Source organism: Python bivittatus, unplaced genomic scaffold, assembly GCF_059951505.1.
Source record: "Python bivittatus isolate LINGU-HERP-01145 unplaced genomic scaffold, Pbiv_v1 ctg000020_np1212, whole genome shotgun sequence".
In the NCBI taxonomy this organism is placed as follows: domain Eukaryota; kingdom Metazoa; phylum Chordata; class Lepidosauria; order Squamata; family Pythonidae; genus Python; species Python bivittatus.
Genome location: NW_028277030.1, coordinates 18,638,728 through 18,655,592, shown reverse-complemented (window position 1 = coordinate 18,655,592; position 16,865 = coordinate 18,638,728). Strand labels below are relative to the sequence as shown.

Genomic DNA, 16,865 nt, shown 5'->3' with positions numbered 1-16,865 from the left:
AAACTCTTTATCTGATTGAAATGTGTCTCTGTGTCTCACACACACAAACAGGTATGCCCACACACCAGTTTACGGCTCATCACTAATTGATTAATTTATTAAAACAGGCCATTGTCCAAAAATAATTGGTGTTGATTTTTAGAATTTGGGGGCAGAATTGTAAATGAAAGCTAATGTGTACTGACTTCCAGTACTGATTCAACTATTACAGAGAGAAAATAGACAACTCTGAAACCATATTCCAATACAATATTTAGGCTCCTATCTCCAATCTGGCATTCTTTAAATGGATTGGATGATAACTTGTCAAATTCCCTGCTACCATGGCCTCAGGCTGATCTCTGTCTCCCAATTTTGGCAGTAAGGAACAGAATTTTAAGCTTTGGTTTGCAGTAAATCTGCAGTTTTCTGTTTGGGCTGAGTGTAAGAAAAAGTTAAATTATGTTAATATTTGTATAGCTCACAAATCGTGATGACGCTGGTGCAATATCATTGGATATATGGGCTTGTTAATTAATTATGGCTTGCATAAACCGCCATTTTTGTTTAACAGTTTGCTCTGTTTCAAACTGTTCCAAGAAGCTTCAGAACTCCTCCCTAAATGCCCGAAGAAGAAAGGAAAGAGAAATGGGAGACAAAAAACTCAGCTGTGAGTTTGTTATGTTATATTGGAATGAGACCCGGAAGTGGGTCTAACACAGTCAAATATTCTTCGCTGTGATCTAAGAAAAAGTTCAGCACTGTGGCAAAACTTTAACGCATCGATCATTAACAGAATGTAATTTATTTTAATTACCTATTTGAGGCAGTAAGTGAATTTAGAGGTTTTTTGGTACCAACCAGCTCCCATCGTAGGACTACAGGTAGTCCTCGCTTACTGACCACTCATTCAGTGACCATTTGAAATTATGATGGTGCTGAAAAAATAAGTTTACATCCAATTTATGACCATTTATGTCCTTCACAGCATCCTTCAGTCATGCGATCACCCTTGCAGTCAGTACACATTGTCCTGTGCCTGACCTGTGATTTTTTTCTAACCCCACCCCCCTACACATAGCAGATGGATTGGAGAGGAAGGGATTGCAAAAGAGTATGCTGTTTGCTCTTCCACACATTGAAAACAATGCAATCACACTGGCAGCCCAGGGTGCTACGCAAACAGCTTATAGCACTCTCTTGAAATCTTTTCTCCAATCTCTGCTCTGCGGGGGGTGGGGGGGTTGCAAAGGAGAGACTGCCTACAGAAATCAATTGCTTTTTTCTCCCTTCCCCACCCCAGGGAGCAGAGAGATTTCAAGAGAGTGCTGTAAACTGTTTGTGTAGCACACGCGGGGCTCCCAGCCCCAGGCTGCTGGCGCAAGCGCATTGCTTTTGATGCACAGAAGACAGTAAGCAGCACTCGAGCGTTCCACGGGGGGGGGGGTTAGGAGGCAAACAAAAGCCAAAGGGGTGAATCTCAGTAGTCTTGTCTCTTTCCAGCTGGAAAGCACAGTTGTGGTCACGTGATTTCTCACTTAGCAACCACTTCACTTAGCAGCAGAGTTGCCAATCCCAATTCTGGTCATTAAGCAAGGACTACCTGTATAGTAATTTTCCATAACAGGTCACAGAGTACAGAGGATCCCAGTAGCCAATTCTTACTCTGAAAAGGTTTGGCTTTTTGTTTTATAATACCCTTTCCTAAATCCTGTATCTACAGATTTATTTAGATTTTGGCTTTTAAATGGCACGATTGTTTCCACTCTCAGTATTGGGACACGAAGAGAGGAAGGACCGTACAACAGAAACGTATTTTCTGTTTTTGTACCTTATCTCCTGTTTTTATTTAAAGAGTGCCCTCTCTTGGTTGCAAGAAGAATGCTGTCTTGTAGCTAACGTTACATTATAGGCAGAAAATATTACAGGCCAAATCCCAGCCACAGCCACTGTGTTCCTGCTGCTTTTGTGCTAATTACGGATTTTCATTGTTCCTCTGAGTTAACAAGAGTGAAATTGAATGTAGGAGAACCCCACTGTGTCCGTGCAGTAGTTAATTATATTTTTTCTCTCAAGATTGTAAACCAGAAGCAAACAGTGTGGTACAACTGACATAACTTCCCTTGGTAATTCATTCCATTAATTATGTGAGGTTTTTTTTAAAAAAAATTAGGGATGTTCTTTAGTCTTATTAAAATTACTTGGATGTGAATGGCTTTCATGCAGTCATTCTTTCACCAAAATCTCTTGACAGACGAGGACTTCTCTAATAATCTAACAACTTGAGAGTTTATCCAAGAAATAAGAGATAATTTTACATTCTAATATTGTATAAGTAGTATTGTGTAACGAACTTGAACCATTGTATATCTAACTCAAATCGTTGTGTATTTAACTTGAATTTTGCTACAATAGGCTCCATTCTTAACTATGGGTCATCTGTAACCCGGTTGTTCTTAACCCGGGGACTACCTGTACTGAAAATCAGTGGAATTGAATAGAGGGGAGCTTTGTGCCACAGAGCCACACGTGGATCACAGACTGAAGTTATGTATGCCTGATAAGTTTAAGGCATTGGGGGCCAAAGAGCTGGCTCTTGTTAAATTTCTAAGGATTGCAGTTGAAATGTTGATTTCTTTTCTTTGTTTGATGCTTAACTCAGAATTTTATCTTTTTCCATTTGGATACTCCTGGAATTTTTCTGGACCAGGCTTCCTATCAATTTCTTTGTACATGCATAATAATAGTCCTTGCCACTGTCTTGCCTTTCAGTGCGCCACTATGATAAGGCTACCAATTCTGGGCTATAAAGGTCCAGGCCAATGCTTGTTGTTCAGTCATTTGTCAGTTTTTTTGACACAATGGACATCATATCTCTAAGACTCTCTGTCAGTAATTGCTTCTTTGAGTTCGCGTACGTTCATGCTTGTGTCATCAGGGATAGCATCTAGCCACGTAGAGCTTTTGCACATTCCTTTCCCAGGTCTGAACCTGGTAATCATACAAATTCCTCAGTAGACAGATAAGATGGTTTTGAAAGGCTGTCCTCAACTTGTTGTAGTCTACATAGTAAGAAGCTGTAATCTTTTTGGAACTCCCTTGCCTTTTCTATTATCCATCTGACATAGCAACGTTATCTCAGGTTTGCAATACCATCTCCTTGGGATCCAACCGGCACTGCTCTTACTGTGTATTGTTGAAGTCTGGAGTGCAAAATCTTGATCATTATCTTAACTATCGCAGATAAGTGATATTGTTCAGTTGCTTCAACATTTTTAGCGCCTCCTTTTTTTGATAGTGGGATACAAATTGATCTGTTCCAGTCCCTTGGCCACTGCCATGTTTTTTGTACCTGCTGACAAACCGCACGTATCACTTAACTGCCTCATCTTATACGATTTCAAATAGTTCTGCTGTATTTCGTCAACTCCTGCAGCTTCCTTCTAAGCAATATTTTTTATGGCCCATTTAACGTCACTTTCCAGAATGTTCAGTGAACCAACCTTTATACATATCACTGGTCTTTTTCCTGTGACTTTTAGGCAAATAAGATTTGTGGTCCAGTCTGCCACATGAAAACCTTTCAGAGAACCAAGATGCAGGTTGTTCTGAACAATACAAGAGTATGGTTGGATGTTTGTTTCCTTTTTTTAAAAAAAAAATCTCTTGTTCTTAAACAGGAAAGCCTGGTGACTGCTCCATTATTACTAAGTTAGGAGAAGTTTGAGGTACTGTTACAGATTAGAACAGATGGCCCATTAGGGATGAAAAAGAATCCTTACATGAATAGCCCGAAGAAAGCACTAGTGCTTCTTCACTGCCTGTTGCTCAAAAGCCTACAAATCTAAAAGCTGTCTGTCTTTATACAATTGTAATCTTGATCTCTTGGGTAACTGAGAGACAATAAGCAGAAAGAAAAATGCATTGCGTTTTCAGGTATGTATATATTGGGGGAAGGAAAGCAAATTGCATAATAGAAATGATCTAACATTCCTACTTTTAATTTGGATTTAACTTATTTCATGCTTTCCTTCCTCCTTTACTAGCGAATGATCAAATCATTTACTTCAAGTGTTTCTGCTTTTTCCGATGCCTCCCAGCAAGCAGATCTACACTCCTTCTCACTTGGAGCTTCTGTGTAGGGATCTGCCCATCTTTTCCTTTGCACCAGAATTTATGTTTATACAGTATATGACAAGAATATCCATAGGTCTCACCCTTGTCCCTAGAGGGGTAATCAGAGAATGGAGAGACTTAGAATTCTTGATAAATACAAAACCCGGGCAACTTAAGATTGATTTGCAGTATATGGTTTATTTTATACCATTTTAATCCTTATTTCCAAAAAGCTCAAATTACTCAACAGTTAACACCACTCAAAATTACACAGTGACATATCCAAACAGAGGGTGGAGTGGGAATATAAATTCACTATAATAAGAATTTAGTGTTAAAAAAGCTGGCAGAGTTCCACCCACCTGAAATTCAATTTAATTAGGGCTTCCATTGTTTTTAGTGGTCAATTTAATAGGCTAGCCCAGTGTTTCTCAACCTTGGCAACTTTAAGATGAGTGGGCTTCAACTCCCAGAATTCCCCAGCCAGCCAGGCTGGCTGGGGAATTCTGGGAGTTGAAGTCCACACATCTTAAAAGTTGCCAAGGTTGAGAAACACTGGGCTAGACCATGAAATTGTCTGTCATAATGTAAGCATTTGGTCCTGGAGTCCAGTGACTGCTGCCTACCAGTGGGACTACCATTTGCCAAGATGATACAATAATATTAGGCAGACTAGATCTGGGCTACAAACAACTGGACAATCACTAGATGGCTGCTAAGTGTTAGAACTTTCCATATCTAGTGGTCATCCAGGGTTTTGCAGCCCAAATATGGTATGCCTGATGGTATAAACAGACTCTCTTATTAAAGGCCATTGTTATCTGTCATGCTGAGGTGGAATCTAGGGATGTGACTCGGCCAAGATCAGTGAGCCTGAAGTTCAAGCAGTTTCTGCCTTTCACCCAGTGAAGTCCTTAGACTCTCTCCATCTCACCAGGCAGGGAGCTAACAACTGTTACTTCCTCGCTCAGCCACTGTTCCACTTCATAAGATTCTGCCTTGTTTTCACTAAAATGCAGCCACTGCCATAACAAATGAGAAAGCCAGCAAGAATTGTTGCCTGACCCAGCACTCCATAGCTTGCAAATGGTCAGAGCAGACAGAGGCCAAGTCAGGCCGCTCCCAAATGACCTTGGTTGTACCTCCTCAGAATCTTGCAAGACGTCGAGGGATTGCGGCCCTATCTGTAGAACGTCCCCATTTGGCTTGGCCTCACTTGTGAGAGGCTTGGGGTGGATTTGGTGGGGAGCTTGGTCAGGTGATAGAGAGTAGGGGCCTAAGGGAGGAGCGGATGAGTCTGCCTAGAGGTGTAAGGATTGAATATGGTCACAGCAGAGTAAGAGAAAGAAGAGCTTCACATATAGGAAGAGATTGGAGCATCAGGAAGAAGGAAAAGCAGCACCAGAGTTGGTGAGAAATGCCAGGGAACCAGACAGGCTGTAGCCGAGTGACAGAACACTTGCCTTACAAGAGTGGACCGTAGGCTTGGATCCCCAGGTTTTGCTGAATCACAGGTCTTTCCTTGCTGGTCTATCTGAAGGATGAAAGTTAGACATGGGCTTTACATCCCACCAAACAGAATGGTCAAGATGAATGCTGAACTGTGTCCAAAGTAAACAAGCACTATTGGTTTGCTGTATAGAATTGTCCCATTTGTGACGCAAAATACGTTGCTGACGTATAAAACAGGAGTGAGGCAGGTTCCCTGTGATTGTAGAGCTGCATATGCACCAAATCATTTCTTCTTTCTCTGTGTCTGTGTCTGTGTCTGTGCCTGGCCCTTGAAATCCTGTCCTCCTGCCCTGACAATTTTCCCAAGGTGCATTGCCAAAAACTGAAATGAGGTTTCCATTATTGTGAGATGGAACACACAAGATCACAGTGCAAGTCCTAATACAGAATCAATGCATTTTGTAAAAAACAAAGAAAACTCCGTAAATCTTTTTCCAAAATGGGAGCAGTCGGCAATCCTGGCCTGCCCTCTGTTCATGATGCTGTCCTGCTCATTTTCCTTGGCCCCACCCACTCTGGTCCTTGTTTCCCCCTTCAAATGCCTCAGCCACCACCAGAGTTAGCGCACGGGTGGGGGTTGTGTGCCGTGGCACCCACGCCAGTCCTCTAGGCAGGAAGTGGGCAAAAGTGGGCAATGTCAGCATAGATGAGAAGGGCTGGTGCAGCCTAAGCTTGCCAATCACTTAATGGGCGATTGTTGCCTTCTCTTTTTATCAGCAAATGTATTAGCACAGCAACCCTCCCCCTTAGCACATCTGTGCAAAACCACTAAATGCTATTGGATGGTAAAGGCTGAGAAACAGCTTGTGGTTGACTTTCCCAGTGGCATTCATGTGTTAAAGATGGCTAGGTGTGATATACTGGTGTCTTCATAGCAGTGCTCTTTCGGGATCTTTTTCTGGCATCACTGAGTATTAATCTTAAATAAAAGAAACAGCAGCATTTCTGCTCTCAAAATAAAAAGGGAGAGACAATTCAGGAATTTGAAGCTGGAATAGCTTCTTCCTGTGTAGCCAGATTTCAATGGGATTATATTTTTTGGCTGGCTTTTTAATTTTTTTTTCCTTTCCTAAATGCCATAAAAGGGAAGGTTTTTTTTTTTTTTTAAATCACTGTTTGGAGCAGTTCCAGCTAAATTAAGTGTGGCTCTGTTCCCGTTTTCAGTTACTAAAACTGGCAGCAAGAATTAGAAAGAATGTGACGCAGATGAACATGCTAATTTAGTCATTTAAATGTTCTTTTATAACCTCAAGGACTACTAGAGAGGATATTTCTTCATTTAAATGTTGTATCTGGACAAGAATTAATGTTCATAACCAAGTCAAGCCGAGATTGTGAAATGCCTCTCAGTGAGAAGCCATAGAAAAAAGAATGGTGGGTAAACGTGTTTGGTACACAAGAACTGCCTGCAACTGCTCCCGAATAAATTGATATTGATGATTCAGCAGCAGGCAAAATACTTCCAGATGTTAATGAGGAATTTTTCTGCCATCAGAAATGCTCACTTAATCACATCTGGCCTGAATACAATAGCTTTTGGGGATCAATGATGGAAGAACGAGGGAAAGCCCTTAAAACTGAGTGCCCAAGCAGAGCTGTCATGTAGTAATTTACTACCTGCCTAATGAAATTCCCATATTTTGCTTCCTCTGCCATTGCAAATTGAGTTTCCCATTGTTCAGTCCAGATGCTGAAATGTTCCTCATTGGGAAACTTTGTCTAAAGGTTGGATTGAAATTCAAACAGCACTAGCATGGAGCAAGATTTTATAAGGCTTGACAGTCAAAAGAAACGTGGCTTTCAAATATGAAGGCAAACGCCAAACATTTCTCCAGTAAAGGGATACGGCCGCACAATACTTAGCTTAAATGTAAATGCTTTTAACTGCCAATTTCTTTTGATACCATCCTCATCATACATTCAGAATTATTATTCAGCATTGTAGTAAAGGATGTTAAAATGGTTCCTAAAATTGCGGATAAAAAAAAATCCATGCAAAGGAGCACCATTCTTTCATGTAGCATTATAATCAGCATGCACAACATAATCTTTTGGGGAAAAGAACATAATGACATTTTCTATTTATGTTGCCTATGGAATGTCAAAACCATAAGTACCAAGCTCTACCGTCAAGATTTTACTATTAAATAATAACATTTCTAAACCAAGATGTTTTCAGTTCTGCTTTCTGGCTTTGAATGTTTTTGTGCATGCAAAAATGTAGAAATGCCCGAATCACATTGCAGCACCTGAGCCTGTAGTGGAAGATCAAAGGTTTCAAACTTCCTCTCCAAGAAGCCATATGATACATAAATATCTGCCAGATTTTCCCCTCAGGTTGGGGGTGTGGTTGTTCCCTTTTAGTGATAAAAGTGTGTGTGTGTGGAGGGGGGGAACCATGTCAGGTCAATTCCATATGCATGGAGCAGGTACCTTAGATTCTTTCTCTTGAGCCCCAGATCAGGACCTAAACGTAGCTGCTGCTGTTTTGTTGACACATTTTTGTCAGTAGAATGAGGAGCGTGTATTTCCTCATCACCCTCAAATCCACTGCTCGCTGCATCTCCCCGTTGGTTGGCCCTTCCAAGCAGCCTGGAGACCTACGGAAAGTAGGAGAGTAGGTCAACCTTCTGCGACACGAGCAGCCAGTTAGATTCTCGTTGCATTACATCCAACATCTGGATGCCAAGTGAAGCAGGCTGGTGCCACACAAGGTGTCCTCTCTACCATGCATCCATACTGTCACTGGAAAAGTGCTATCTTTACGTATACTGTAGAAAGCTGTCCTGAATTTTCTGTTTCCATGTGTTTATATGGTGACACAAGTGAAACGATCCCAAGGGAAAGATTTGCTATGCTGTCCTCTCTACTGGGGGGGTCATCAGGGCCAATTCCTGTCCCCTCATTGACATTTGTGGTAGCCTCTCCAACCACAGGAGAATTCTGAAAATTAATTAAGATGTTCAAAGGCTGGAAGTGCTGGTTATTATAGTCACTGGTTTGTGGCAAGAATGATTCTAAGGCACAAGCTGTTCTTTCAAACAGCAGGATCAATTAATAGAGTGAATGCTTAGTGGATTGTTACTAACTGCATGTCTCTTGTCTCCCTCTCTGCCCAGCGCTGTGGTTCTTGATGGAAAAATTTACGCCACCGGTGGAATTGTCAGCAGTGAAGGCCCTGCTCTAGGAAACATGGAAGCTTATGACCCCAAAACCAACACATGGACGCTCCTCCCCAACATGCCGTGTCCGGTGTTCCGGCATGGCTGCGTAGTCATTAAAAAGTACATTCAGAGTGGTTGATGCCATCAAAAACTTGGCTTTTGCCTGCTGAAAGCAAGAAAAATGAACAATCCTGCAGAGAGAAATCAGGAAACACAGTAAAAGAACATCTTGTCTAAAGTTATGACTAATCTCTACACTGAATGTAGAAAATCATCCTCAGTTTTTGGTGAACAATAAGCAGAGACTGCCAACTGTGGACAAGAATGAGATTTAACACATGCGTGCCACTAGATGTCACCGTGGCATTTGCTACAGACATAGGCTCTTGGTCTACCCAGGTGCAGTAGCATTGTTGTTTAAAACAGGGGGGAATGAACTGTGTGTGTTCAGCAAATTCAGTTGTTGAAGTAACTGTGCCGGTTTGGCTTTGCTACTCCATATTAAGCGTTGGGGCTACGTGAAATGAAGGTCAAAGTGTCCTTATCACTTTGATGGCTACCTTTTTGTTTTTGAACCAACGTACGCTTTCCAAACCAATGATCAAGAGCAAGCTTACCTTGCAGACCACATAGGCTGAGGTCAGTCTTCCATCAGAGCCAGCTCCTTGGGGTAAAGCCAGTAAAGCCGAGCAGTGGGCCTATGTCTCCTAGCATTCCACGGCCTTTCAACGCAAAGGTTTTCTGAAACTCTACGCCAGTGTAAAGCGGTGGTCGCGGGGAGGGCCTGCTCCTGCCCCTCTGCTGTTTTTCTACTGCGTGAAGAAAAATGGCAGCTACCTTTCAGTAAAGCGAGGGACACCTAGGAGCTTTTTATTAAACTTTTACTTCTCTATTCAGAGGTTAGACTGAACAGTTCTCCATTGGATTTCCGTATTTTGAGCCAGTGATTTAAGGCAACGCCTTGGGTGGGAGTTGTGATGGCCACTGAGTGCTAGTCCACTAGCCGGGACATACAGGCCACTGTCTATATTTTTGTCAAATGAATCTAAAAGATCCTATTTTTTCAAGTTATCTTCTTCTGCCCCTTTCCTTTGCCAAATGTACATGAGAGTCTTAAGAAAAGCCCTCTCTGCTCAAGAGGCTTCAGTAGCTGCATTTGAAAAAAGAAATGATTTGGCAGCTTCTCACATGGGTTTAACGATAATAATTGAGAGTGCATTCTGTTAAATCCTTCTTTAGCAAGACAGTATGGGGAAAATGGTTCCTCTGTAGAGTTGTAAGTATATACACAGCAGGGCTATATTTTTATATGTATATTAAAATATTGTATATTCAGAGAAGCATTGTGATGTGAAAAATTCTTTATAAAATTGTAAATGGAGCAGATCGGATGGCTGACAGCTGGGACAACAGGGTTGCAATCATAACAACAAACATATATATATTATGATTAACCCTGTGCAAGGGAGACGCGGCTGATTTTCTTTGCAGCAGCTGGGGAGGGAACAACGGTCGCTGTTTGCTAAACTTTATCATGGCCATTATTAAGAGAGGTTTTTTCCCCAACTGAAGTACAGTATGCCAGATACTGTAGAGTAGAAGGGAAATCTCACATCATTTTTTTTTTCACGGTAGACCTCAATGACATCACCATTTTATCCATAAGAGGATGTGATCTATTAAGTTGCTATAAACCGAATGGGGGTTAGTGGTCATGAACAGCATATTTTGCCAATGTTTCAGTTGCTCCTGAGGTGACACTCCAGCTTTTCTTTTTTCTTTTTACATTTCCCTGTTCCGGGTAATTGGTCACTATGATAAGGACATTACGATGGCATCAAAACACGATTAGGGTGATAAATGGTTTCCAGCAGGGATTACACTGACTGTCACCTTTATTCCTGAGCACATCCACTTGGAAGTGAGTTCCACCAATGTCAGTCTGCCTTTTCCAAGTGGGCTTAGAATCATAGCCTTACTCTGACCTGTAGGTAGTCAGAGAACTGCAGCCAATGCCTAGATGATTTTGATACCAAATACATTTTCTTTTTAAATTGGGACATTTGGGATAAACATATTACAGATGGCTGGCCAATCCTATTAAAATTATTTTGGTAAGAATAAATTTTTAGAGAGCAGATATTACTATTCAATTTGTATCTCACCGTATCTCAAAATAAATGCTCATTCAGGGAGCAAAATGACATCTCTCCCATAGAAGATAGCGTTCAAACCTATTATGCAGTTGTAACTAATTCTTTAAAGGAACTGTCATGCAAAGGTTTTGTTTGTTTGTCAACCATAATGAAAGTGTAAGTTTGAAAAATTGACACAAAAATTCCTCACTGCCTGGGGCAGGCTGAGTTTTAATATTGGTGTCTTTCTACCTCCAAAGGAGGTGCTAGCGTGTAAGCCTTGCTAAGCATTCAACATCTCCAAATTTACCTTCTTTCTCTTTTTTTTTTTCGCACTGGAGCAAAACTGGCTATTTCTGTGCATACTAAAAACAGGGTTGTCTGTAATTATATTGTATATATGTTTACTGTTCAGTTCTTGTTAAAATAAATCTATTTCTAGATCTAGATTGAGCATTAATTGGATTTTTTTTTTAAGTTAGTGGCTTGTGTTCTAACTCAAGTTAGCTTCTAGCTGTGGAAGCACAAATGTTTGTATTTCTTGGAGATTAATCTAAGTAACTGATATTCCATTGAATACCGAGGTATGGTTAACCATCAGTTATTTTTCTCTTCATGTCAACATATTACATCTATTTGTGCAATCACTCTGAAACCACTTATGGCCTTTAGTAAAATCCTTTAATCTCAGAGAAGGCCCACACAAGTATGAGAACACCAAGAGTGAACTATACAGCACTGGTAAGGAATAAAATATATTTAATTGGCCTTAGCTAGCCTTTAGTCAGTTTACTATGTCCAGTGGTTGATTGTTTCTCACAAAGACTAACTCTGATTTATCCATTTTAACAGATGTCTGCACAATATCACATGCTTTGCAATCTCAATCAGCAATCATTGGAACATCTTTGTTTCTGTGCAGTGGCTCAGTCTGGACAAGGAAAAGAGTTTTGTTACAATTCAGTTCTTGAATGATCTACGAAGAAGTGATACAGTATCCAACCAAGCCAATTTATTTAATTATATATTTATTTATATATCAAATTTGTCACCGTCCATCTCACTGAAACAACTCTGGGCAGCTTACACAGCAGTTAATACTAATGATACCTCATCCCATGGTGATAGATGAGGTCACCCAGCAGTCTCATGAAGATGTTAAACAAGAGACATGAGAGCACCGACCCCACATAGGGGGTGGGGGTGGGATCTCTCCTCCCCAATCACCACTGACTGGAACCGACCCTGGAGGAAGGAGGTGAACCAACACAATACTGTGCTGCCCACCCCCAATTCTCTGAGTTGGTCCAGAAGGATACCATGGTTGATGGTATCAAAAGCTGCTGAGAGGGCAAGGGTGGATGCACAACCACCATCCTGCCCATGCCAGAGATCATCCAGAAGCGTGACCAATGCTGTTTCTGTACCATATCCAGGTCTGAACCCTGACTGAAAAGGATCCAGATAATCCACTTCATCCAAGGTCCTCTGAAGCTGCTGTGTAACCACCTTTTCAATCACCTTCCCCCAAAAGGGGAGGTTGGATACTGGATGAAAATGTTTCAATACCGTGGGGCCCAGCGATGGCTTCTTGAGGAGGGGGTGAACCAAAGCCTCCTTAAGAGGTGCAGGAACCACCTCCTCACTCACGGAAGAATTCACCTTCACCAAAACCCACCCACACGACACCCCCCAGGCTGATCTCACAAGTCAGGAAGGTCATGGATCTAGAAAGCAGGTGGCTCAGCTCACAGTCCTAAGGATCCTGTCCACTTCCTCAGGCCCAACAGGTTCAAACTGTTCCCAGATAACTGGGCAAGACTCCACCCTAGGTATCTCCCACAGCCTTGCAGCAAAGCCAGCGTCCAACTGCAAATGAATCTCAGCGATTTTATCTGACAGATGCTGAGCTAATTCCTCCACATGAACCTGCAAAAAGTTGTCCAGGCACCCTGTACCAAGAAGACCCATATCTCCCAAAACAGGGCTGCGGGGCGGCAATCTGCAGATGCAATAAGGGCGGAGGAGCGCTGTCACTTCACCGCCCTTACCGCCACTTGGTAGGCCTTATTCTCTATTTAAGATTGTATATTGTAATTTTAATTGATTTTAACTGCTGTGTATACCGCCCAGAGTCGTTTCAGTGAGATTAATTAACCCTATTGTAGGGGAGATGGGCAGGAGAGAAATCCAATAATTAATTAAACCCCTTCATGGCATGGGGCCGGGCTATCTGAGGGACAGCCTCTCCCCAATTTCATCTGCCCGTCCTACCAGATCCAACAGAGAGGGCATGTTACAGGTTCCGTCGCCTAGGGAGCTACATTTGGCAGGCCCCAGGCGGCAGGCCTTTTCTGCTGTGGCATCTGCGCTGTGGAATCTTCTCCCCCAAAGTGAGGTTGGCTTCATCATTGTTGAGCTTCCAGCAGTCCCTTAAGACTTGGTTATGCCAGCAGGCCTGGGGACCCTAGGGGACAGGGCAATTAGAGAGGTGGCTCCCTTATTTTTAACACTTTTTTAATTCTGTTTTATTTTGCTTTTTATATTTTTAATATATTGTTTTTAGCTTTGTTGTGCACTGCTCAGAGTCACCTGTGGTGAGATGGGCAGCTATATACTGTAAATTAGTTTAATAAATAAATAAATAAATCGATCGATCCAAGGATAGAAGTTAAAATTTGCAGTCACTCGGGGAGCGTCATCAGGGTACCAGCCACCCCCAGGATTGGGTAAGATCGTTATCACCCCACGCAACCTGGAAGAGCCAGGTCTTTAATCCTTTCTGGAAAGCCAGGAGGGTAGTGGGGCCTGCCACATCTCTGGGGGAGAATATTCCAAAGGGTGGGGGCAAAGCCAAAGAAGGCTGTCCTCCTTGGCCCCGCCAGCCAACATTCTCTTGCTGACGGGGTCCACAACATGCCCTTTCTGCCTGACCAGGTGGGACAGGTTGACGTGATAGGAGACGGTCCCTCAGGTAACCTGGACCCATGCCATGTAGAGCTTTAAAGGTAATAACCAACACTTTGAATTGGACCCGGAAGCAGACTGGGACCCAATGCAGCTCGCACAGTAAAGGTGTTATATGTGCTGTTCTTGGGACGCCCAAGACTGTCCACATGGCTGCATTTTGAACCAGTTGTAGCTTCTGAATACTCTTCAAAGGTAGCTCCATGTAGAGCGCATTGCATCAGTCTAGCTGAGAGATGACCAGGGCGTGAATGACTTACCGGAGAGCCTTCTGATCCAGGAAAGGGTATAACTGGCGAACCACACAAAGGTGGGCAAAGGACTTTCTGGCCACAACTGCCACCTGCTCCTTGAGCAGGAATCATAAGTCCAGGAGGACCCCCAGGTTACATACTGGATCTGTCCAGGGCAGTACAACCTCATCCAAAACCAACGATGGTAAATCCTCGGATACAGAGGGGTTTCCAATCCATAGCCACTCTGTCTTACCAGGGTTCACCTGAAGCCTGTTGCACCCCATCCAGGCCCTCACAGCCTCTATGCATCACAAAAGGGTGGTCATGGCATCACTCACCTCACCCGGGATGGAGAGGTATAACTGGGTATCATCTGCATATTGATGGTACCTCATCCCATGGTGGCAGATGATCTCACCCAGTGGTTTCATGTAGATGTTTAAAAGGAGCACAGAGAGTACCGAATCCTGGGGCACCCCACAGAGGAGGGGCCACAGGCTGGTATGCTACTTTGTCTTCTGGTTTCACTTGTTGGTGCAAATTGTCCCAGATTTCCTCTACAAAACTGACAGGGGCAAACTACATCTTATTGAAGAATATGCATTATCAAATTTCCGCAGTGTTTTTTGTTTTGCATTTTAAGTACAAAATAATTGCTTTAAACCTCCATAAAGTTTGATGTATTTATTTTGTACTTTAATCCCTAAACACCACATGCCCCCAAACAGAAAAAAATATAGGCTTCTCACCCATGGAGACATCATTGCCACATGGACTGCTTGAACAAGAGAGGCTTAATAGCAAAGATTAGATAGTGATCTAACTGATTTTTTTCTGCATTCTTGATAAAAAGGGTTATCCAAAATACCCTGGGTGGAATAAACTTTGTACAGGCATATTGAATTCTCTCTCTCTCTCACACACACACACACACACCCTTCTTTGCATGGAACCATTGGGCCAAACCTTTTCCCAGCAACTTTTTCATTATTAGCAGCAAATGGAGGCTACTCTGAGCTTATTTACAAGATGAGGAAATAAGACATTAGAGTTGTCATTCCTCTTGTAAAAGAAGAGGAAAATTGTGGCTGTTAGCAGCCAACAAAGCGAAATTCCTGGTTTCTTGGTTGCTAGCAGCTTCAATAGGGCCATTCAAGATAGAAAGCACTACAGGACGTGCCATTAAATAATTGTATTTCCCTATTTTGCTAACCAGAAGCAAGCTAAACAACCATCACTGCTTTGGGGAGGGGGGGCGCATGGGCCATTGAAGCCCTGGACCAATGAGAACTTGATCCCCTCACTGCTCTCGTGCCCTGACTTTATCCCTGCAAGTTGATAGCTTATTGGTTCAGCTCCCTGCTACTAGAAAAATAAACTCAGAATGTTGCATTTACATAACCAAATAATCTACAGTAAAACCCTCCTTATCTGAACTCTATAAACCCTCCTAAAAGGAAGGGATTAATTCCTCCTCTACTTCCAAGCAACTAGTTCAGCATACACTGACTCCCACTGAGTCCTGTGGCTCAGGATGCTCCCTCAAGGGAAGAGGCAGCAGAATTATAGAGCAGAAAGTGAAATTTCACAGAGCAAGGCTGCCTGTACACGAAGGGGCTCTACTTTTATTCAGCAGAGGTTTATCTGCATGAAGACCATTCCTAATGGAGAAAAATCGGAATCTAAAACAAGAGCAACATTAATTACACAAACTAAAAGGTGCTTAGGAGGTATGTGCCTCAATAGTAGTGACCTTCTCCCAAAGCTAGTTTGAGGAGGGGATCTGAAAGAATGACACATCTAAATCCGACCTTGTGCACACACCTACAGTTGGCTCTATGGCTCCCCACTAAAGAGGGGGTTTTCTTTTGCCTGAACAAATGCCAACGTACCAATCCATCACATACGTGTACACCTAATATTAAAATACAACTATTATCAAAACTATCAAGAGACTCAGGATTTTTACTTGTCCTCTTTATTCAAGTATTTCACAGCAGTTATATTACAAATTACAGTAATATGTTCAAAATATCCAGAATTTTAAAAAATTAAATAATTTACTTAACTAATGCAAATTAAGTCAAGATGCAAAAAAGCAATAACACAATTCTCTGAATACAACTTATAGAATCCAAGATTTATTATAGCTGAAGAAGTAAATCTTATTTTATCAAAAAACAGACACACATGAATCAAACCAAAAGACATCCCCACTGCTGAAGTAAACCAATGTACAACACAGAAAAAAAGCAGGTACAAGCTCAAATTCAAGCTTAATGCTGATTTACATAAAAGGGAGAGAATTATGACTAGCTACACAAATCCAAAGATGACCTGCAACTTAACTAAAAGAAAAAAAAGTAAAGAAAACATGAGAACGTAAAATGTTAGCAAAACAAAAATGAAACAAAACCAATCACCCAATTATCCTATAATAAATACATTGGCATATGAGAAAACTCAAATAATAAGACTGAAAACACAAAACATAAATTAATCACAGGTGAAATTCAAGCTTGCAAACACAATTAACTCCACAGCCATGGTTATCTTAGAGCAGTTTCATCATTATCCCCATAGAAATTTAACCTCCATCTGGCCTAGGATGTGGCCTTGCACAGGAGTTCATTGGTAATTCCTAACAAGAAACAGGAATTGAATTTATTGCCAATTCTACATGGCAAAATAAGAACAAAAACACAAAGAGTAGGCGACCTGACAATGTGAATAGAATAACAGGTTTAACTCTACAA

At 41.8% G+C, this 16,865-nt stretch overlaps 1 protein-coding gene across 1 annotated transcript in view; it reads left to right on the top strand.

The window, feature by feature from the left end:
• The window catches only part of KLHL29 (kelch like family member 29), a 423,334-nt gene extending 412,038 nt beyond the window's left edge, over window positions 1-11,296 (top strand). The window contains exon 14 of the mRNA XM_088135579.1: window positions 8,727-11,296. Within this exon, the coding sequence (XP_087991705.1) occupies window positions 8,727-8,910 (184 nt within the window). The 3' untranslated portion in view covers window positions 8,911-11,296. The remainder of the gene's footprint in view (window positions 1-8,726) is intronic.
• Window positions 11,297-16,865: the final 5,569 nt, after the last annotated feature.